This window comes from Fibroporia radiculosa, assembly GCF_000313525.1.
Source record: "Fibroporia radiculosa TFFH 294 genomic supercontigs, scaffold1075, whole genome shotgun sequence".
Lineage (NCBI taxonomy): Eukaryota > Fungi > Basidiomycota > Agaricomycetes > Polyporales > Fibroporiaceae > Fibroporia > Fibroporia radiculosa.
This window is the reverse complement of record NW_012133259.1, coordinates 3,576-23,338: the sequence shown is the minus strand read 5'-3', so window position 1 is coordinate 23,338 and position 19,763 is coordinate 3,576. Positions and strand designations below refer to the sequence as shown.

General features: G+C 50.3%; 4 protein-coding genes across 4 annotated transcripts; 2 read left to right on the top strand and 2 right to left on the bottom strand.

Moving 5' to 3' along the window:
* Positions 1–5,234: 5,234 nt before the first annotated feature.
* FIBRA_02068 (uncharacterized protein) lies at positions 5,235–6,704 on the top strand (the record flags this gene model as incomplete). The annotated part of the gene is made up of 1 exon (XM_012323935.1): positions 5,235–6,704. One exon carries the CDS (start codon positions 5,235–5,237, stop codon positions 6,702–6,704), a length of 1,470 nt encoding a protein of 489 aa, XP_012179325.1.
* Positions 6,705–7,804: 1,100 nt separating this feature from the next.
* FIBRA_02067 (uncharacterized protein) lies at positions 7,805–9,774 on the bottom strand (the record flags this gene model as incomplete). The annotated part of the gene is made up of 4 exons (XM_012323934.1): positions 7,805–8,373; positions 8,430–9,132; positions 9,170–9,346; positions 9,394–9,774. 4 exons carry the CDS (start codon positions 9,772–9,774, stop codon positions 7,805–7,807), a joined length of 1,830 nt encoding a protein of 609 aa, XP_012179324.1.
* Positions 9,775–11,485: 1,711 nt separating this feature from the next.
* FIBRA_02066 (uncharacterized protein) lies at positions 11,486–15,324 on the bottom strand (the record flags this gene model as incomplete). Its single annotated transcript, XM_012323933.1, has 15 exons — positions 11,486–11,591; positions 11,651–11,970; positions 12,031–12,567; positions 12,621–12,651; positions 12,700–12,808; positions 12,865–13,148; positions 13,204–13,234; positions 13,281–13,406; positions 13,469–13,584; positions 13,638–13,753; positions 13,814–13,858; positions 13,917–13,982; positions 14,034–14,042; positions 14,081–14,413; positions 14,464–15,324. The coding sequence occupies 15 exons, from the start codon at positions 15,322–15,324 to the stop codon at positions 11,486–11,488; spliced, it is 3,090 nt and encodes a 1,029-aa protein (XP_012179323.1).
* A 629-nt stretch (positions 15,325–15,953) lies between these two features.
* Positions 15,954–19,466, top strand: FIBRA_02065 (uncharacterized protein; the record flags this gene model as incomplete). The annotated part of the gene is made up of 10 exons (XM_012323932.1): positions 15,954–17,129; positions 17,186–17,648; positions 18,188–18,292; positions 18,373–18,515; positions 18,565–18,677; positions 18,736–18,817; positions 18,874–18,968; positions 19,027–19,152; positions 19,205–19,257; positions 19,309–19,466. 10 exons carry the CDS (start codon positions 15,954–15,956, stop codon positions 19,464–19,466), a joined length of 2,514 nt encoding a protein of 837 aa, XP_012179322.1.
* Between the last annotated feature and the right edge of the window lie 297 nt (positions 19,467–19,763).

The following is a 19,763-nucleotide window of genomic DNA, read 5'->3' as shown; positions in this document are numbered from 1 at the left end:
CGCAAGGAGAGCCAGGGAAGTAGCGATAAGGACACGAGAGATCATGTTGAAGAGGTGAGTTATGAGTTAAGTGAAGTCAACTGGAGTCTGAAGGAGCTGCTTGGACTGGTAGACCTGCTCATTCTGCTGAGACTCTTATACCCCAGCACGACTGTGATTGTCACACAGTTATGCGGACGCATCACAATATCCTCCAGAGAAATTCCGATTTCAGTACGTACAGCAGGCAACAGGTATGCGTATTGTTCGTGGCTGTAAATTGATTGTCAAGTCGGATAAGTGACATTTGAATTCATGTCAGGATGCGCACTGCGAGTACTGACACCGAACGTTTACTCCACAGCGGACTACGAATATATACAGTTCGACTTCGATGTTACCTAGGCGTTCTCTAAGCGCTTCTATAGGCGACCCAATTCAAAAGCTTCGGAGGCCAATCACATAGTGCAGAGCCTGAGGATCACTGTTCGCGGACCCTTTCGTGCGGTCATACAACTCCATGGGGTCCTCGCATAAGTTCTACGTGCTCACGGTGAAATCTACATTGTCGACTGATCAGGTGAATGATCACATCTCTTGTACCTGGGCTAATTGCAATGGTGTGTGGCGGATTTACAGCTTATCCGTGACGATGACATGGGGTTTGCGGAGTGGTGCATCATCTCCCTCCTTTTCTGTTCGAACGCATATTGTCATCGAGCACGAGAGTACAGAATGGCCGGACGGAAAATCAGCCTCGCTCGCATCACGTTGGACGACCGGATTTCGGATATAGACAGATCTCTCCACTATTAGTACCGTTGCTATACATGGGATTCCGAGATCGTGATGACGATCTCGCAGACTATCGGCTCACTACGCGTAAGCAATGGAAGTGTTCGGCGTCAATGGGTATCCGTGGTCTATGTTTTTCTTACTGAAGCTATAGGCAATGTACGCGCTACTTGAAGTCATCTCGTCAAGAGGGTGAGCTGCATGTGGCCCAGTTATCCAATTTAAATCTACGCCGATACTAGAATCTACATGAGGATTATGTGGACCTACCGTGACCGCCCTTCGCAGTGGTCTTCGCTTATTTGGATATCGACGATGTGAGTCCTCTGACTTTTGTTATGCTATTACTCTCAAGCTGATGACAGTTCCAGGCTCGGCGCACTTCACACGTAGTGGAGCTCCCGCGCGCCCTCTCGGCTTTACCGCGGTTAGAAAACGGCCACGATGCTTCGGATTTTTCCGCAGTGCTCTCCTGGTCTCGAGAAAAGGATCGGGTGCCTGGTTTCAATCAGTTTCGAATGATTTTATGGTGCGCGTTGGTCCATTTGAGCAAACGTATACCGAATGACGTGGCCAATTTTATTGTGCTGACATACTAAATACGTTCTTTTGCAACAAGGACACATTCATCTTCACTCACTGTTCTTTTGATGCACATGCGATCTTTCCAGAATACCTGGCAATATGGGAAATCCCTATAGAGCAAGGATTCTAGGATCCTCATAGTTGTGTTACCTCAGGGCCTTGTTTCGGAAAATCAGCTAATTTTCGGCTGGCTCTGTTACAGAGTAATCGTGTCAAGTTCAACACCGTTATCCGCTGTCAATTCGTCCGCATGCATCTTCCATCCATGTCTACGCGAAAGGTATGCCAAGTCCGCAACCTTGTATTCGTGGCCATGCTACACAGGTCTCTAAAAGTCTGCGTAATAATTCATGTACATCCACGCACGTTCATGGGTCAGCTGAGGTCTGATTTCCCGTAATTTTTGGTGCGCTCACAGTGGATTGGCGAACCACGAATTCCCCAGGTCATGACAAGTGACTGATGCTCCACATCTATATGTAATCCGACATCGCTACTGCCGGTCATATCGACCCTGGTCCATGCTGAGATGCAACTTCACAGGCGAGAAATGCGGGCAGGCACGAGTGTCACAAACCAGCCGTTAAGTGGAGGTTTCGTACACATTGGATCTGGCGCATGACTCTCGGAAAGCGGACACAGCTTAGCCTAGACTTACTTTAGAAAAAAATCCAATCGCCGCGAACGCTCAGGTACAACTTCCCCCTCCGAACGTAGACATTTGCTGCGTCATACCACATGCCTGTGTGGATCCTCCATTTCTCGAAATCTGTCATCATGCAGAAGATGCCTCACGCTCCAAGAACGTCCGATAAGACTTGGCAGCGCTGTGGTCACTCAAATTCTGTTCTCAACCTCATACCGCATTTGATTTGCTGGCCTGTTCCGAATGTGCTTGTGGTCATTGCAGCGTTTAATTAATGTATGCATGGCTGCATCATGCAAGCCAAACTCAGACCTATCCCCTTAAGTACAGGCTCCCATATACATGTCGTATAGCTTTTTGACATCGACATCGCTTCTTTGACTGGTAATGCATCTAACGCATCCTATATGGACATTTTTCGTGTCCCGCCCTCCCTGCTACTACCATTCTGAAAGTATTCATTTAGCGAGCTCGGGTACCTCAGGGGTATGCTCGCTCACCGGCTCGGCAAGCCCTTTTAAATGGGTCCGAAACTGGACCCTTGTGGCCAGTACCCATTCGGTGGCGTTCTCCTCTCCGATGGCCGGGGCCTGCACCTTGAGAATTATGCGAGGATGGGTGGGTGTCCGCGCATTCTCCATCTGCCAGGAACATCTGTACCATATCCAGTACAGAAGTCAATCACGCATGGAGGTCACCTGAGCCGCACTTCATCCGCTTGACAGATCTCCCCATACCGTTACCGCATGGTTCGAAGGTACTCAGTACCGCGCGGGTATGATTTCCGTTGCTAACCCAGGTTTTGAACACTCGCCATTCCAAGTCACCTACGGCCCATATTTCTCACAGAGTCGAGCTTATCTGTATGCATGCACTTGCGGCATTGTGACTGCATCTGTAATGCGGCATTACATCCCCATACTCCTAGGAATAATTTCATGATGCGTACCGTTTACACAGGGCTTTATAAAAATGGCATCCTCAGATGATGGTCTGCATCATTACATGTCGCTCTGGTACTGTCTTTGGAGATCCGTGCCAAACGAACAGTCTACTTACCCCACCCATGACAAATGTTTTCGCTCTACTGCAGTCGCGGCGGGCCTCAATGACAGCGTATCGTAACTCTCGAGTAATTCAAGGGAAATCGTATCATGTTACTATCAGAAATTCCTTCCTCAGCTGGTGGTCTGACTACACGCGGGGAGCGAATATTCCGCGTACCTAGCTAAGGGCTCCTAAAAAGCAGCATGCGAACAAATGATGCGGCATAATGTTCACATTCAGCTGTAACCAAATCTTCCGCGAATTGGCAATATGTGGGAGAACGAAGCCGGATGTATTTGGTATTGGCGTCAGACCACGTTCAAAGGTTGGACTCGGATGTCATAAGCTAGCAAGTGGAATTGTCCACATGTTATGGTGCCACCAGTATTTGTCCTCATCGACAACGAGGCAAGCTTTGGGGGGGTCACGATGACACGGTGGGAGACACCCGCTTACTCGCTCGGAAGTATCGTTGCCGCGCAGCGGTATTTGTTCGTCCGCACCCGTCTGCTCGATTTCGTCCCCCTAGATGCGAATTTTTGAACGTCTGTAGCGATCAATTTCGCAACGGCGTGAGGAGGCTCATCTGAACAACAGCACCTACCTATTCGGGACGCTATGAAGATAAGGATTCCTCAAACTGACGCCAACCAATCTCGTCGCCTTGAGCTTAAATGAGTGACTGCATTGCCAATACAGTCACTTAAGCTCAAAGTGTCTAATAAGACTAGTCCTCTGAGAGTCTGGTCTCAGACATGGATTGGCGTTGAAGCTTAAGCTTAAGTGAGCGAAAATGTCAGACTGCCCGTACTAGTGGGCCGGGAATTCTGGTACGTATGTCTCGAATACACGAATTTGTCATGCTCTGGTTTGCGTGTCCAAGGCACCGCCAGCCACTCCTGTAGTACCCCACGACAATAGTATGCGACACATTGCTGCACATATAATAGGATAGGAAGGTGAGGAGTAGAAGGCGCGAGAGGCTCCAGCTCGTCGAAAGAGATCAAAGGCCGTCTTTTTGTTCCCACGCTGTTACCGACTCAAGCTCGAAACCCAATGTCAGACTTTCGTAGAGGTTTTCTAAATAGGTGTTTTATATTGACCTCAATCATGTCAATCTGTGAAAAAATTTCCCATTTCCAGGTGGCACAAGGTGAGCTTTCAGCTTTTCACATACCGTCCTTTCTTGATCTTTTATGGTTTAGGTTTACAGCACCCGCATGAGACATGGATTTCTGCAACATCCTGAAATATATTGGTGTCATCAAGCTGGTCGAGTTTCAAGTAGGGACACACAACTCAATGATGATCCTGAGAGTCTGTTCACGCACGATGTGCGTGACTTCATCCTCACTTGATGTGTCCTCGTCTCGGAACATTGTATCACGATTGTTCACGTCTATGTATCACCGGTAAGTTGGGTTTCCTAAACATAATGATCGTACTGCATCTAGCTTCACCAATCACCTTCGTGCTCTCAGATTTAGCCATAGAACCGATGTCGGAAATTTCCTACCGCCGAAGGACGATTCCATTCACGGCCGGAAAGGAGGCGTTCTTTCAAATTTGCCTTCCACCTGCTGTGAAGACAAGCAGCATTGTAAGACCACGCGCTATGGTTGTTATTTTTCAATACTTCATCAGCATGGTACCAGCATAGATGATGCCTAGTGTCAATCAATCGACGATCGTCAAAAAACGTGAAGATAAACAGAGTCCAACGTAGCAGTCGAGCAGTTGCATTCACAAGCCAAAAGAGTATCGTCCGAGGAGGACACGACCCGCCTACAGTATATCGCTCATGACCCAAGCAGATGGGGATTGGGGTGGTCACAATTGACTCGAGTGTCACATCTATAGCTTCATGGTGTATCTGAAGTTATATTTTTAAATCCCCATCAATATTAATGAGTTGGGAGTTGGGGAACAGGTGTGGTCTTTCTGTCACTTGCATCAGTCGCGGCTCTCGTAACGGTAGGCTGCCCATAACAAAATTTAAGCACTCGACAACAGGTAAAATACTTGGCAGTCATTTGAGGTCCAGATGTTCCATGATATAGCTTACCGAAGGGAACGCATCAGGTACACGTGGAAGAGGCACGACTTACAAGAGGCATCCGGCTCTTGTGCCTCTCTAAGTAGTCAACCATCCTATCCTCATTGAATTGCGCTCGGTAAAACCATGTCCTCGGAAGAGGTTCTCGACATCTTCACTCGATTCATACACGATGAGATGCCTATACGCCTCATCAACCTATACAGCCTACAGCTAGTGGATCGTTTCGCGGTGAAAGATCACTTCCAAGTCCACGTCTTAGACATGATTACTCAAGATGCGATTCAGCAGAAGATGTCCGACCCCTTCTTTGCCAGAAAACTCACAAACACCCCGCGAGAAGATGCCATCAGAGAGCTAGTCCAAGGAATAGTCCGTTATGCCATTTTCTCTCATCGGTGGCTAGACTCCGGCGAACCGACCTATGAAGACATGCTGCGGAGGGACAGGCCTACTGGTCCCGGATACGATAAACTCTTGCAGTTTTGCAGCGTCGCGCGGCAGTACGTCGGTGTGGACTTTGGGTGGTCTGACACGTGTTGCATAGACAAGAGCAGTAGCGCCGAACTCGACGAATCTATCCGGTCAATGTTCAAGTGGTACAAGACAGCACATATTTGTGTTGTTCTCTTGTCACAGACAGCGTCGGTTGCCAACCTTCACCGAGATCAATGGTTTCGACGGGGGTGGACCCTCCAGGAACTACTCGCGCCTGTGACCTTGAAGTTCTTCGGAAAGGGATGGGCAGATTTGACCAGTTGGCCATACGATATCCACCGAGACTTCCGGCTCCGGGATATACCGCCGAGCTCTATCGTCAGTGCAATTGCGAAAGGTTCAGGCATCGACGAACGCACGCTGTTAGCTGAATTGGCTCAAGGGCCACATTCAATCCCTCTACGAATGTCATGGGCTGCACGAAGACGCACAACAAGGGGCGAAGATAGGGCGTACTCCTTGATGGGAATCTTCGATGTAAGCTTCCCAATTGCTTACGGGGAGGGCTCGCAGCGAGCGTTCGCTCGGCTCATAGAGGCAATTATGCAGTCGTCACCGACGACAGACATCCTTCACTGGGCAGGGTACCCAGGCTCTTCTTACACTTCGCGTGCATTGCCATCGTCACCCGACTCCTATGACTATCCAGTGGTGTCAGATCATCGCATACAATTATCCACCAGACAGCAGATGGTGCTCACCAACCTAGGCTTACAAATTACACTCCTGATTCTCCCCGTAGAGAGCGTTTCTCAACATAAAACCCAGCAGGAACAAAGCGGCGGTCTAGAAAACAGCGAACTCAGGCTCCACTGTGAGGCATTCGAGATTGGAGAAGTAACAGTGAAGATCAAAGGAGGCTGGGAATTCGGCTCAAGACCGGCCTTTGCGCTTGGAGTGTACAATTACTTCGAAGCACCAGAATCGGGCCTTCACCTTCACGAACTTTCGGCTGCCTATCTACTCTCAGGCGTTCCGTACGGCCAAAGTTGGATTAAAATATCAACAGATGATATCATAACTTTCCACGTACCATATTGTACCGAATGGAAGATACGACCTGCGATTGGGTTTAGCTTGACGACATTGTTTTTGTAGTATGCTGGTAGTATATTTCGTGGTTACAGCATTCCGAGTCCTTGAATGCGAAATGCCAATAGCGGCCGCGCATGATGCGCCGTGGCGTGGAAATTAAAATTGTTGATCATGCATGATCTTCAACTGAATGAACTTACGTCTTTTCCGCTTTCTTTCCTCTCCTACTCTTGTTCGAAATGGTTTACTTGCAAAGGATCTCAAACCCTCGACTTGCTCAATATCTCCAAGTTTCAATCAGAAAAATCGAACTCGGGACGAACAGCAAAGGCTTGCCCCAGTCAATTCTTACTGGTCACTAAATCTGTGAACTCTTACTATGGCGCTGGATGTAGCTTCTGAGGTTTGTCCGAGGCTCATGCACGTCGTAGCCAAGCTTTACAAATATCATGAGCTAGACGACCTTTGGAATTTCGTTCAGCAGCAGATAACAGAGAGAAGATGGCATGAGTTGGTGAGCCGTACGAGCTCAGGCTAGCGTGTGTTCTCTATGATGGGTGTCTGTGGACGATCTGCTGCTACATATGGGTATGTGAATCGCTTTTGTGCCTGGGTGGTGACTGTCATCTGAGTATTAGTGCACTACATCTCATATTGGAGACAATCTGGTTTGTACGCGGGTAAATTTAGGATGACCCTAATTCGCGTCACTGAAGAATGGAGCAGATCTACCTGCTTGCCATCAGCATGACTACACAGCAGCCCAATGTGGCTGAAGGCACTATGGTACAACATTCTTCTTTGCGACGACACCCATGTAACTAATGGAAGAAAGTGCGCGACATTGGTCCTATCGAGTAGGTCGATCGAGAGGGTACGCGGGGGCGGTCTGATCGTGACCGCGAGCGTTATATCCAAACACCACGGAGAAAGGAAGTGCAAGAATTTGTAATTCCCTACCGGCACGCCAAGATGGAATAAAGACAACGCGATGGCCAATCGGGTTCGACAAACACAATTTATACATGCCTGGACGCATACAATCAGTGTTTCATAAGCGGGCGTATTAATTCAGCACAGACTCGTGCAGCCATCCCTTGCCTATATAAAAATTGCATCATCACAATCCGACTCCGCAAGACCGGACGATACGTACGATCCACTCAGTCATCTGTGAATTCGTCGCTAAATCCGTCGCCATCCATACCTTCCTCGTCTTCGTCCTCATCTTCATACTCAAAATACGGCCCCCATGGCTGATCCGGATCCAGACCTAACCGCTCCCTCACAAGCGCGAACTCCAAGTCATTTGCACACTTTGGCATAGACTTGTACCCATCCCAGACGCTCTCATCATCGTCCTCCTCAACCATATCGTCCCAAGTCGAATCGCCCACGGGGCTCTGGTCTCGCGCGGAGGCTGTCACTAGGTCGAGTGCGTGCTCAATGCGTCCGCCATACAGGAAGAACTCATCAATGCCGCGCATCGTTGTCAACGCTTGACGCACGGCTGTGACGTCTGGTGATCCCGCATCTTTGCGGAACATGGCTGCAACTGCCTCAACGACACGGCAGTACTGCTCGTAGAATCGTTTGGTTATATTCATCCTTGTCAGAGGGGGAAGATGGTCCACTCCCAGTAGCGAACTACGCTCAATCGAGCTGAGGTGCCGACCACGCGAAAGCATCGAGGTTTCCATGCCCATCGTGTCAAAATAAAACACTGCGGAGTCTGAGTCAAGGAGGAAATGGTCAGCAAGATAGGTGATAACACGTCGTGAGACTTACGATAAAGCCTGCATCGCATCCTCGGAGAGAGCCACCCGTCTGCGCATTGCCCGCACGTACAACCCAATTTGCGCTTCCTCGTCCACTCTTGCAGCGAATCGGTAATCCGCTCGCCTGCCGCACTCCGCAGCATATATTCGATCTTGAGATCATTCGCATTGTATCCTTGCCAGCGACCCAGCATCGTCTCAGAGAATTCCTTGTTCGAACGCATGTGCGCCGTGCAAGCTTCCAGGGGTGTCACGCCATCTGTGTTATCTCGCCTCTTTAAATCTTCATATACGCCGCTTTCCTTGGGCAGCGAAAGGAGCGCCTCGACAGCACCGACAGCACTAAGACCCGAGGCAATATGGAGCGGTGTAAGCCCGTTCTCGTCTCGCGCACGTATAGATGAGGGTGACTTTGTGTATGCCTCGCGTATGATCGTGCCAATGCCAGGCCCCTGTGGAACTTGGGTTGGCATGGGTCGGAAAAACTGGAAGGACGGGCTGGAAATAACTTCTGTGGCGATGGCGTGGTGGAGAGGATAACGGGCGTGGTGTGCAGGGTCAGCTGTGTCGACTGAGGTTGTGCCTGGGTCTTCTGGAACAAAAAGTACGTCGTGTGCCTCTACATCATTCTCTGCGGGTAGACGATGAGACGGATGTCCAGGGTCTGCTGCATAAGCTAAAAATGAGGTGCGGCCGATACGACGAAAGCCATTCTGTGTGCATTATGAGCCAATGAGATGGGCAGAGCACAGAATAACGAGCCTTGCGGAAGAACTTGACGAGCTTGCATCTCTCGGCCTTCCATTGTCCTTCGTCCGCTGGCCTTTTGATAGGAGTCGGCCAGGCGACAATAAAAGCGGACTCGTTGACAAAGCTAGAGCGAACAAATTTCTTCAGCGCCCACGAGCCGACACCTCTGTGGCGAAACTGGAAGGGATTGAGCTACTACTGTTGACAACGACGATGTCGCGCACCTGGGTTACGACCCGCACATCCTCCACATAAATGATGGTGCCACGGTTCATCTCTCTGCCCCAGCATCCGGAGCCCCTGTGATACTCGTCATCGACGAGCTCGGGCTTCAAATGTCCATTCTTGTCAAATAACTTGACGGAGAATTCATGGAGCTCCTGGGACTCTTCATCCATGATGCGTAAGAACTGGTCCCCGCAGCGCCATCTCACAATCTGTAGCGCGGACAGGGTCGCAATGGTCTTGTGGATAGGATGCTCAACCTTGGCGGTCAAGTGGATGAGGATGTTGGGATATTCCGGATGTGGGAGGGTACTAAAGGAGATGGAGCATTCGGAGAGGTCGAACTCGGGGCTCTGAGCAGATTGCGGGGAAGCAGCCATGGTGGGGACCGAAGAAGAGGGAGGTCGGCCGTTCCAGTGCTCTTATACTCACTTAGGGTTGATCGACGATCGAGCGACGTGTAAATGACGAAAGACGTCAACCAGAGTAATCCTTTTGTCAGATTCTGATAATAATTCAGGTATTTATGACTTCAGTTTCACGAACTACCCAGGTTTCCTCAGCATCTCATGCACGAAGGATCCATGCGGATCCCATCTCTTCACGGGAATCCAGTCCCAGCTGCTCTCTGACTAGCCGGAATCTCGAATCATTGGCGCATTTAGGAAGCCTCTCGAACTTTTTCGATTCGGACCTGTCCTCGCCCCAGTCCGCCATAGCAGTCCAACCATCTTCATCAAAGGCTTGCTGCTGCGCAATATCGGTCACATTCTCAAGCACTTACTCGATTTTTGCGTCGCTTTGGAAATATTCTCTGAGAGAGCCACCCAGCAGTGCCATTTCCGCACGTATTGTTTTCATATTCGCCTCAGGTGCACCGTGCTCTAGGTCTTCATTATTTTCCAAGACGTTGAAGCCTTGTTCGTCGTTCTCTATCGCGAAGTGATGAGAGACATGCTGTGGGTCTACGGGGTAGACGAAGAACGTTGTGCGGCCGACACGACGAAAACCATTCTGCCAATCCTGTGAGAACTATATGGATCTTTCACACATAGGTATGCTGACGTTCTTGTTGAAAGCATCAAGAACTTGCCCCCTCTAGGCATGCTAACTTCGAGAGATTCAACATGAGTTCTCGAAATGTGAGTGATGTCTGACGGTCAATATTCCAGCCCGACAGGTACGTTAACAACAGCACCAAGAACACCGAGCCTGCAAACCTCGCGGATTCATATGAGCGGGACCGCTGGATGTCTGGTGCGGAGTATGTTCCCCTAGCTCCTCGCAAGCAAGATCACTCTCACAGAAGGTAATTCCAATTTCCTTCTCATTCCTGTATAGCTATGCCATATCTGTGGGATAGAACATTAGTTTATGGTGTCTTTTCCGTACATTGGCATGCAAAAGGTACATGGTACACAAATTGAACAGATTTGACACTCGAGCTTACCGTTATTCAAGAACACAGACCCCAAAAGAATTGTCGTGCGGCAGTGTTTTCAATATCAATGTGTGATTATTCCTCTGGAAGCAGAAACGGCCTTGAGAGCACTTGCGCGGAGGAAACGAGGAATAGTCAGTCACCTAGTAGATTTCGCAACGAATCCTAGTCAGCAGACTTTGGTCTTTACTTAAAAGTCGAGACCATTGGGTCCAAAAACTTCCGTGTTGCAACGCTCCGCGGGACGACAGGCCGCCCAAACAGTTCAAAATACTTATATGACATCGGGATCACGAAGACGAGACTGGCCACAGGAACTGGTAATATTCGGGATCCGAAGAAGCCTTCTGAGCTCAGGGTCTCGCTTACTGCCACTGTCCTGATGCGGCCCTGGCCTAATTCGATACACGTCCTTCCCCGTGAATGAGTCTCGCAAGACACGACTCCATCCACGACTCCTGCCACTCGACTGCCAAGTTCTACACTTACAGGACCTGGCGAGGTAAAAGGACAAGGAATGCTTGCGGTGAAATACATAATATTAGAAAGTCATTATATAGATCCTACCATCCGAACCGAATCCGTTACTAAGACAAAAGGAGAGGACGCGGGTGAGCGACAACAATCCACGATTTTTCGTAGTACATATTCTAACTGTCATTGTCGTTAGGCCCAGCACCCGTCATATGCTCGTCGAACTCGACGGACGCCTGTGTTTTCTCTCGACGATATTCGTATCCAACGAAATTCATTACACTATAATGAAGACTATTAGCGTCTCAAAATAGGGTGCAACTGACGCGGCAGATACTTACTAAATCGTGCCATCTGCACATCCTACCACCACTTCTTCATGGCTCAACTGCATCGACATTGGATTTTTCTCCGGAGTTGCCAAGCCCTGGTATTTCGCTGGTAGCTGTCCAAGCAGCCCTCTCACTCCGGCAGATGCGACGTTATCTCCCTCAGCGAGGGCTGCCCACGCGCCTGACAGCGGTAAGATGTCCGTGTCGAAGTCCACACCCGGCGATGGTGTACGCGAGCATTCGGGTTGCTGCTGCTGCTCATCGCCATCACCATCTTCTGCCCCTTTAGCCAATTCTTCTTGTCTATTCCGGTGAGTGGACAAGAAAATCTGTAAATGTGAAGAGGTCAGATTCCAAACATTTACCTGGGAAATCAGAAATCAACTGACACTGCGGTTTGCACCCGCCCGCGTACTGAAACGCGTAGCCGTCACGACCCGTCGTTTCCGAGGGTCTACTGCGCCTACTGCGATGTCCGGTGTCTCTACAACAGCAACAAGCTTTGGCGGCGCCGTCAAGACTGCCGCTCGTCCAAAGCGGACCGCGAATCCGTTCGCTGAAGTCGACGTCGAAAGCGGCGTGGTCGTGCGCGGCGACATGCTCGTGGGCGTCAAGGGGGGAGCAGTCGTACTTAATGAAAGTCGACCCTTGAACGCAGAACTTGCGGGCGAAAGCGGACTCTTGACAGACGATGCGGAAGAAGGGATAGACAGGGTGCTTCGACGCTGAGGCGTTGAGAGAGCAGAAGTAGAACGTGCGAGGAGGGGAGATATTCCGGGTCGGGATTGACTTGGGCTGAGTGCACTGCCGGGTGTAAGAGGAGTGGCAGGTCGTGAAGGATCGGCAATTGCAGCTGCGCTTGCGGGGATATTTGATTCCTCCTCTTCCGTCCATTGTAAATGCAATATGATTGATTTGGTGGCACACTGTAGACTAGCGTAAGCACATTCGTAATTCCTACGATATGCAATGTGCTGACCGTCATTTGTGTTCCTTTTGCTGCAAACCACCTAAGATTGCGTCAGTGTGGCCCATGGTCCGCAACACTGTACACTTACTGGAGCATGTTGTCTGGCGCTTTGCCGACATTGAGTAGCTTCGCGTTCAACACAGGATCACCTCCACCCAATTCAGTGAGCTTGAATTGCGACACCATCTCTCGACGTTCTGCAAGAAGATAGACATCAGCTACCGACCGCCAAGTATAGAAATCACCAACTCACTGATTGAAAACACGCGAACAATCCCGTCAATAGTAACGCTCACTACACGTTCACCTTCCTGCGGTCCACCTCCTCCAATAATCTGCACACCGATGTTCACTGTTGTCTGTTGTCCAAATCGCACAATCTTCGTGCCTGCGCGCCAGTCCCAGCATACAAGTGCCTTGTCTGCACCAGCAGAAACGAGATTCTGCGATGAAAGGGCCACCGCGCGAATTCCATTTAGATGTCCAGCAAGCTGTTGCAAGGGGGTAAATGTAAGCGACGAGAACAGGTGCACACGTCTGTAGATTGTACGACGGTCAGTATCCAAGTAGATTGATTACATGCACATCATACCCAACATCATGAAAACCGACGACGAACACCTCTGCCAAGGAGTCAGATATCACATTTGCAATGCGTATAGGACATACCTTCGTCTGCCAGGAAATCTACACAGCTGACCGGCTTCTTGACCTGTAAGCACTTCTTCATTTCGCCGGTCTCCACATCCCAGAATCGAATTGTCTCATCATACGACCCACTGATAAGACGTTTACCTAGGTGTTCAAATCGAAACAAATCAAGACATGTTACTAAACATCCAACGGGGTCGGCATACCGCGCAAGAGCAATGTTGTGCAGTAGTTCGTGTGTCCATTCAGGAACCGGACACTTTGAGGTAGAGCGTGTCGGAAGTTCGACTCGCGATGATGCAACGAACGGTAGAGGGGCTCCCTATTAGACACGATATGTAGTTATGCAATTCATTAGATGCAGCATCTACTCACCATCCTTCTGGTTTTGCAGGCGGTCTTACGGGCATAGGGTCGGTTGCTGTAATACGCAAGCAATAATATTTCCATAATGCGGGTAAGTGCACCATTTCTTGCCACTTTTTAGATACCTGTCATCAAAGTCAGGTCAACATGAATGACAGTGAATGAAAATTAAATTATGAGCATACACTTTCTACGCCGAGCAGCTCCTCTACGCTCAGCCACCTGAAGATCTTGAACACTAAGTCTGGTGCGAGGTTGCCTACAATATCGAATGTTGACTTGGCGTACTTCTCCAACAGCAAGATCTGTAGCCGAATGTCCCCAGGCATACATGAGTCCAGGATTAGACTGATACTGAGATTCGAATATCAGCGCATGGATCTCACTCTGATCAAAGAAACTCACAGCCTCATCCTGTCATCGCGACTTAAGCTTCTCACCGCCCGTCTCACCTCCATCTCATTGAAACTCCCACTGCCGTCGCCCCTCAACGCGGTTGCAAGGTCAATCTCTCCGGCCATTCCATCATCCTCGCCGCCTCGATACCCACTCCAGTAATCTTTCCGTTTCTTGCCCCCGCATGCACAAAACATGTCGTCATCTTCCTCCAGTAACATAGCACCAGTCTGTTCTCGCTCTCGTTCGCGGTCACGGAGTAGTCGCACCTCTGCCTGCAACGCGTGCAATTGGGCAGCAGTAGACGCTTGTGCGCGTTCGAGCAAACGCTTGTAGTGCAGTAACTTCCGCGTGTGCAACGTGAGCACCGTCTGGAGCGCACTCTCCATCTGCGCCCCGAGTCAACATGCAAACTTATACGTGGACGAGTACAGCATACCTCTTCATCTATGTCACCTTCGTCCACATCTGTTACCATGTCCAACGTCATGTCGTCTCCATCCCAGGTGGGGAACGGCTCTCCCTCTCCCTCGCCTCCTGCGATCAACTTCAGCGCACGCAAGGGTGTCTCGCTCGGGGTACCGTTTGCCGTGCGCACTGGGGGGGATCCTGCCTTTGCAGGCGTGATTCGCGTAACATTAGGTGAGCGCTGGGGCTTCGACGGGGTAGTCTTCGGCGTGGTCGTACGCGATTTATTGCGTGGTACGCTGGGAGATGTAAGCGTGATCGAGGGCGACGTGGTGGTGTTCGACAGCTTGCTCTGCGAGGAGGCCATGCGGGGCGTGGACATCACGCGCATGCGCGGGGGCACAGACGTTGTCTTCCCCGCCGCCGTCTCCGAGTCGGCAGTGAACAGCGAAATTGAGGTGGAACGCACCATCCTCCTAGAAGCGGCCACCGAGGGCGCACCGGGCGCTGGTACGCTGGCCTGTCTCGCTGGAGGTGCGTTGCGGGACTTGCGAAGAGACGAGGTAAGGCTTGGCGTAGACAGAGTCGGCTCTACAAACGCGGACGGCGGAGGTGCAGGTGCAGAGATGCGACGGCTGGCTGGCACGTTGTTGGGGATTACAGGCGGACTCTTAATCTTCTCCATGTTTGCCAACGTTGGCATCGGCGTCGCGTTTGGCGATCGTGACAGGCCAATACTATTCCTCTTGCCCGGCACAACGGTGGTGACACCGCTTACATTGCTCGTTAGAGATGCATTAGAATACGCACGAGGTTTTGACGACGTGCCAGACCTCGCTGAACGTGAATAACGCGTCGGGGTTTCCGAAGGAGGGCCCTGTCGCGGAGGCATTGAAGTCGAGCTCAGAGTACAAGGCAGAGCACGTTCAACTTGAAGTGACGGGTATTCGTATCACTGAGACCCCGTCTACAATACCGTTGATGAGTATCGAGAAGGCCTCGAACGCTCGTTGTCAAGCACTTACTTCCTCCGTTCTCACTGACCCTTCATGAACCGAGCAAAGCTCCCGTCGTGTCCAGCCCTTCGAGCGAGGATACGAATTTTAGCGCGAAATCTTGTGTCGCGTTCTTGGGTTGGATTATAAGCTAATGAGAGTCGGCGTCAAGTTCAATTTCACTAGTGGCGTGTAGTGTTTGGTTGCAAACTTGCACCTTGCTACCTCGCCACCGTCACCTTTTTGCGTTTCAAACCACAACGACAATTTGCCATGTGGTTGTTATGTGGAGACGCTTTCATCTACCTTAGTGTCTCTCTCCTTTCTCTCCTTGTGTTTATATGTGCTGCAAGTTTCAGGAATTCACTCAGAGCATGGCGCGGGACATGCTCATTCCGGACGCACAGACTCTTGGACTATGAGATCTGAGATCTGAGTACTTGAATACCAGGTGGAGCAAAGAACGACTAGTTGTGTTTCCAACGGCTGACTCCCTAGCCCAGCATATAAGTAATGGCGGTAACAGATGTGTGACGCTTTGGCGAGTCCTGCAATCTACTCTGTCGCGCAGATGCTTGGGTCCAGCCTACCTGTGTCGCAAATTCCTGTCCGCACCCCAGAAGCAAAATCCAGGGTTGCCTCTAACGGTACTCCAGTCAAGGGCAAGAGCCGCCTCCCGATTCCTTCTGGAACTCGACCTGGTCGTAGACACACATTCGGCGAGGTTGGCAATAGTCTTTCTGGCGACTGCACGGATGTTATAACCCCAGGTGTTTCCAGAGCGACTGCTCAGCTCAAGAGTGGGCTTGTTCCTGCGTCACGGACTTATGGCACGCCTGGGAGGATTCGACACACGCGACAAAGATCCATACCGAAGTCACCCAAGGCAGTGTTCCGATCGTCCCTTGATCAAGCCTTCGTTTTCCCCGTGTTATCCGAGACACCACGTTCTATTCCTAATGCTGTTCCTCGCTGTGCCAAGCCCTATGTCAGGTCCAAGGTCCGAACGTCTCTATCGCCTAGCAAACCCCCTCAGATGAGCAGTTCTGTTCCTCCTACGGCTTCTATTCCTCTCGAACTCAATATTTCAAATCCTGCTTCTGTCTGCATCCCTACTGCACCATCTGTGCATCCACTTGGAAAACCCCTGCTTATACCCACACCGTCTTTCCTCGCAGTTCAGAAGTCGGATTCATTTATCAGTACTCGATCTTTGCCCCGTTCTGTTACACTCCGCTCCAGCTTGACCTATCGTCCCGCTCCAGCCCAGTCTTCTTTGCTTTTGGCGACCCCTTCCTTTGCTGCGATGAAAACCTCAAAATCCAACACCACGATACTATCGTTTCTAGGTGCTCAGAACACTCGTCTAGATGCTTCTATGCGCTGCACGAACCCCCTGGGCCGTTCTCTGGGCGAGACTATAGAAGAAGCTGGTCAGGCACAGACTATACCAGTAGCTACTCCGGGCGCAAATTCTGATGAGGCCAGGCAGAAGAACAACATTCTTCCGATGCAAAGTTTGAGTATGCCACAAGACATGATGGATACTCTTCAGTCTTTGGAGAATATAGCTGTGACGATCAGGAATCTTCCTCGGCCCGAGTTACCAACATTGGTAGAAGGTGTTGCGTTGGCCGCTGATCCTCATGGATCAACACCACAGGAGGCTATCAGTTCATGTGCATATCTGCAATCGGAGGAGGTTCGTTGCCCGTTTCCTCTCGTTGTATATCTTTTTTTAAACACGTGCGATTACAGCATGTAGCAATTCGGACCACTACCGACTTATCGCGAATTAAGGATAAGCCAAACTTTTCACTTCCTTTCCGTGCAGCTTGCATAACCCATGACAGATCAGCGGCGGATTCGCATTACGAGATGCCATCGCAGGTCGAATCTACCGAGATTATCAAGCCAGTCTGTACGTCCAAGCCGCCGCGAGTTCGACGTATCAGCATTGGTCGTGTAATTTCAATTCACGTCCCCGCGGCGAAGAGCAAGATACCCTCCCTGCCTGTCACCCCACGAGCAGCGAGTGCTGGTGCTAGGGATGCGACCAATAAAGCATCACCACCCTCCCGGCTGCCTACGCTAGGGCCACCTCCTAAACGTCGTCAAAACATATTCAAGTCTGTCCTTCGATCCAGACATTCGGACCCTCCTATGCCAACCAAGTCTCTGGAGGAGCTTACACCGAGATCCAATGTTGCGAAGCGCATGCGTATGTCGGACGTTGTGCCCCAGCGCTTTACTTGAAGCTTGTTGTCGAGATTCCATGCCATTGCCACGCCGTTTTCGTTTTGTTGGTTCCATGTTGGCTCCCTCCATTTTGTCTTGCCCCTGCTATACCATGTATTATGCAACTTGTCACAATGATATCAGTTGAAAGTCGCAATCGCTCTCGATATGCTATATTCAGTGTGAATAGTACCTGCCAGATTCAGCAATAGTGGGAAACAATCTCGACGACTTGACCTGGACTCCACGTTGGTTCCCATATGCGTGGGCGTAAAAACCTCGACGCAGCGGAATCACAACTCCGGAATTCCGCAATGCGGCCCCTCGACGGACTTGGTACTGCTCCACGACCACCATTTGTACGAGACTCCTTGAATCACTGCTGGGATGCCTTGGGACTTGATAACGTTGAACAACGGTTAGTGTGCTGACTGAGCTGCTTGGAAAGGGCCAGAGGGCTGACCAGCGTCGAGCGCCTTTCGACTGCGCCTGTGTTACTTGAATTTCGTTTCTAATGTACAGGGGCGACTATTCCAAGCGTTGCGTTCGGCACATGGAAATTGGGCGGGGGACAATCAGCGACTACACATGTCGACCAAGCCCTATCTGTTGGCTTCAACCATGTTGGTGAGTATAAGTTTGATGTTCCTTGTGGTCGACCACCCATCTCGATCCTCCGTACGCATCTATTCTCACATTTTACGTAGACACTGCGCAATCCTACAGGAATGAGTTGGAGGCAGGTACCGCCATTCGCGAGAGCGGTCTTGCTCGTGAAGACTTGTTTATTACCACGAAATACTCCGGCATGGCGGACATAGACGTCTCCATCCATAACAGCCTCGACTATGTACGTGCTAGTAAATATCATTTATTGGCCCCCCTGACATCGTTCTTAGTTGGGTCTCGAATATGTGGATTTATATCTGATTCACAACCCCCGGTTGGCGGTCCCGGATATACCGACCATTTGGTCTAGGATGGAGAAGATTCAGGAGGCTGGCTTGACGAAGTGCGTTCGTCTTCTCTGGCCTTTCTCTTCTCATGTTGAGACGCTGAAACATTTGCAGGAGCATCGGTGTTAGTAACTTCAATGTACCTCAGCTTGAAACGCTCCTCGCGTCTGCCAAAATCAAGCCTGTAGCAAACCAGGTGTGTTTTCTGTAACTCCATATCTTCCTCTGCCACCTGTTGACTCTACTATGCAGATTCTCTTTCACCCATACGTACTCAATTCCCAGATGCCCATTGTTGAGTATGGAAACCAAAACGGCATCGTGAGCGAGGCGTACAGTGTTCTGATGTACGTCGTTGTGTCAATGGTCTTCACCAATGAGCCATAACATGATGTCGCATGACAGACCGCTTACTTCTCAGCCCGGCGGTCCAGTCGACAAGCCTGTGCAGGACATTGCTACCCGCCTGAATGCAAAGCCAGAACAGGTCCTACTCGCATGGGCGAAAGCCAAGGGAGTCGTGGTCGTAACGTAAGTATCTTGTCCCTGTACTTCAACTTCCCCTATTCAAGATGTATGATAGCGCTAGCACAAAACGGGAGCGGTTAGAGGGATACCTGGCTGCCGGAGATCTCGGTACGTACTATGCAGCCACGTTCACATGCGCGCTCAGATTCATTCGTCCAGAACTGACGGACGAAGATATTGCATCGATTGATGCCGCTGGGAGTCAGGGTGAGCGCCGACTGACCGCACGCACTTTCCTGCGTCGTGCTGCCATCGCTGCTCTCGTCGGGGCTGGGGTCCTAGGCGCCTGCAGCTACTTGGGGATCCATATATTATAAATTCATTGACCAGATGTATTTGCTGTATCTTGTATTTTGTGTGTGTACTATGGACACTACCGAAGTTTCGATTAGCGAGGACGTCGGACACTAAGAATATGACACCTTTTCACCCAGCAGAGCTCAGTATCTGTTACATTATTTTGAAACTTTGACCCGACGTCAAGGGAGTCACAACCAAAACCATGCTCATCGAGGCATGGCTTTAGCATGCAACTCCGTTGGCCTCAGATGAAGATTATGATTGCATTGTTGATGTGTAGCCAAGCGTTGGTGGAAAGCATACGTGGTGAATGC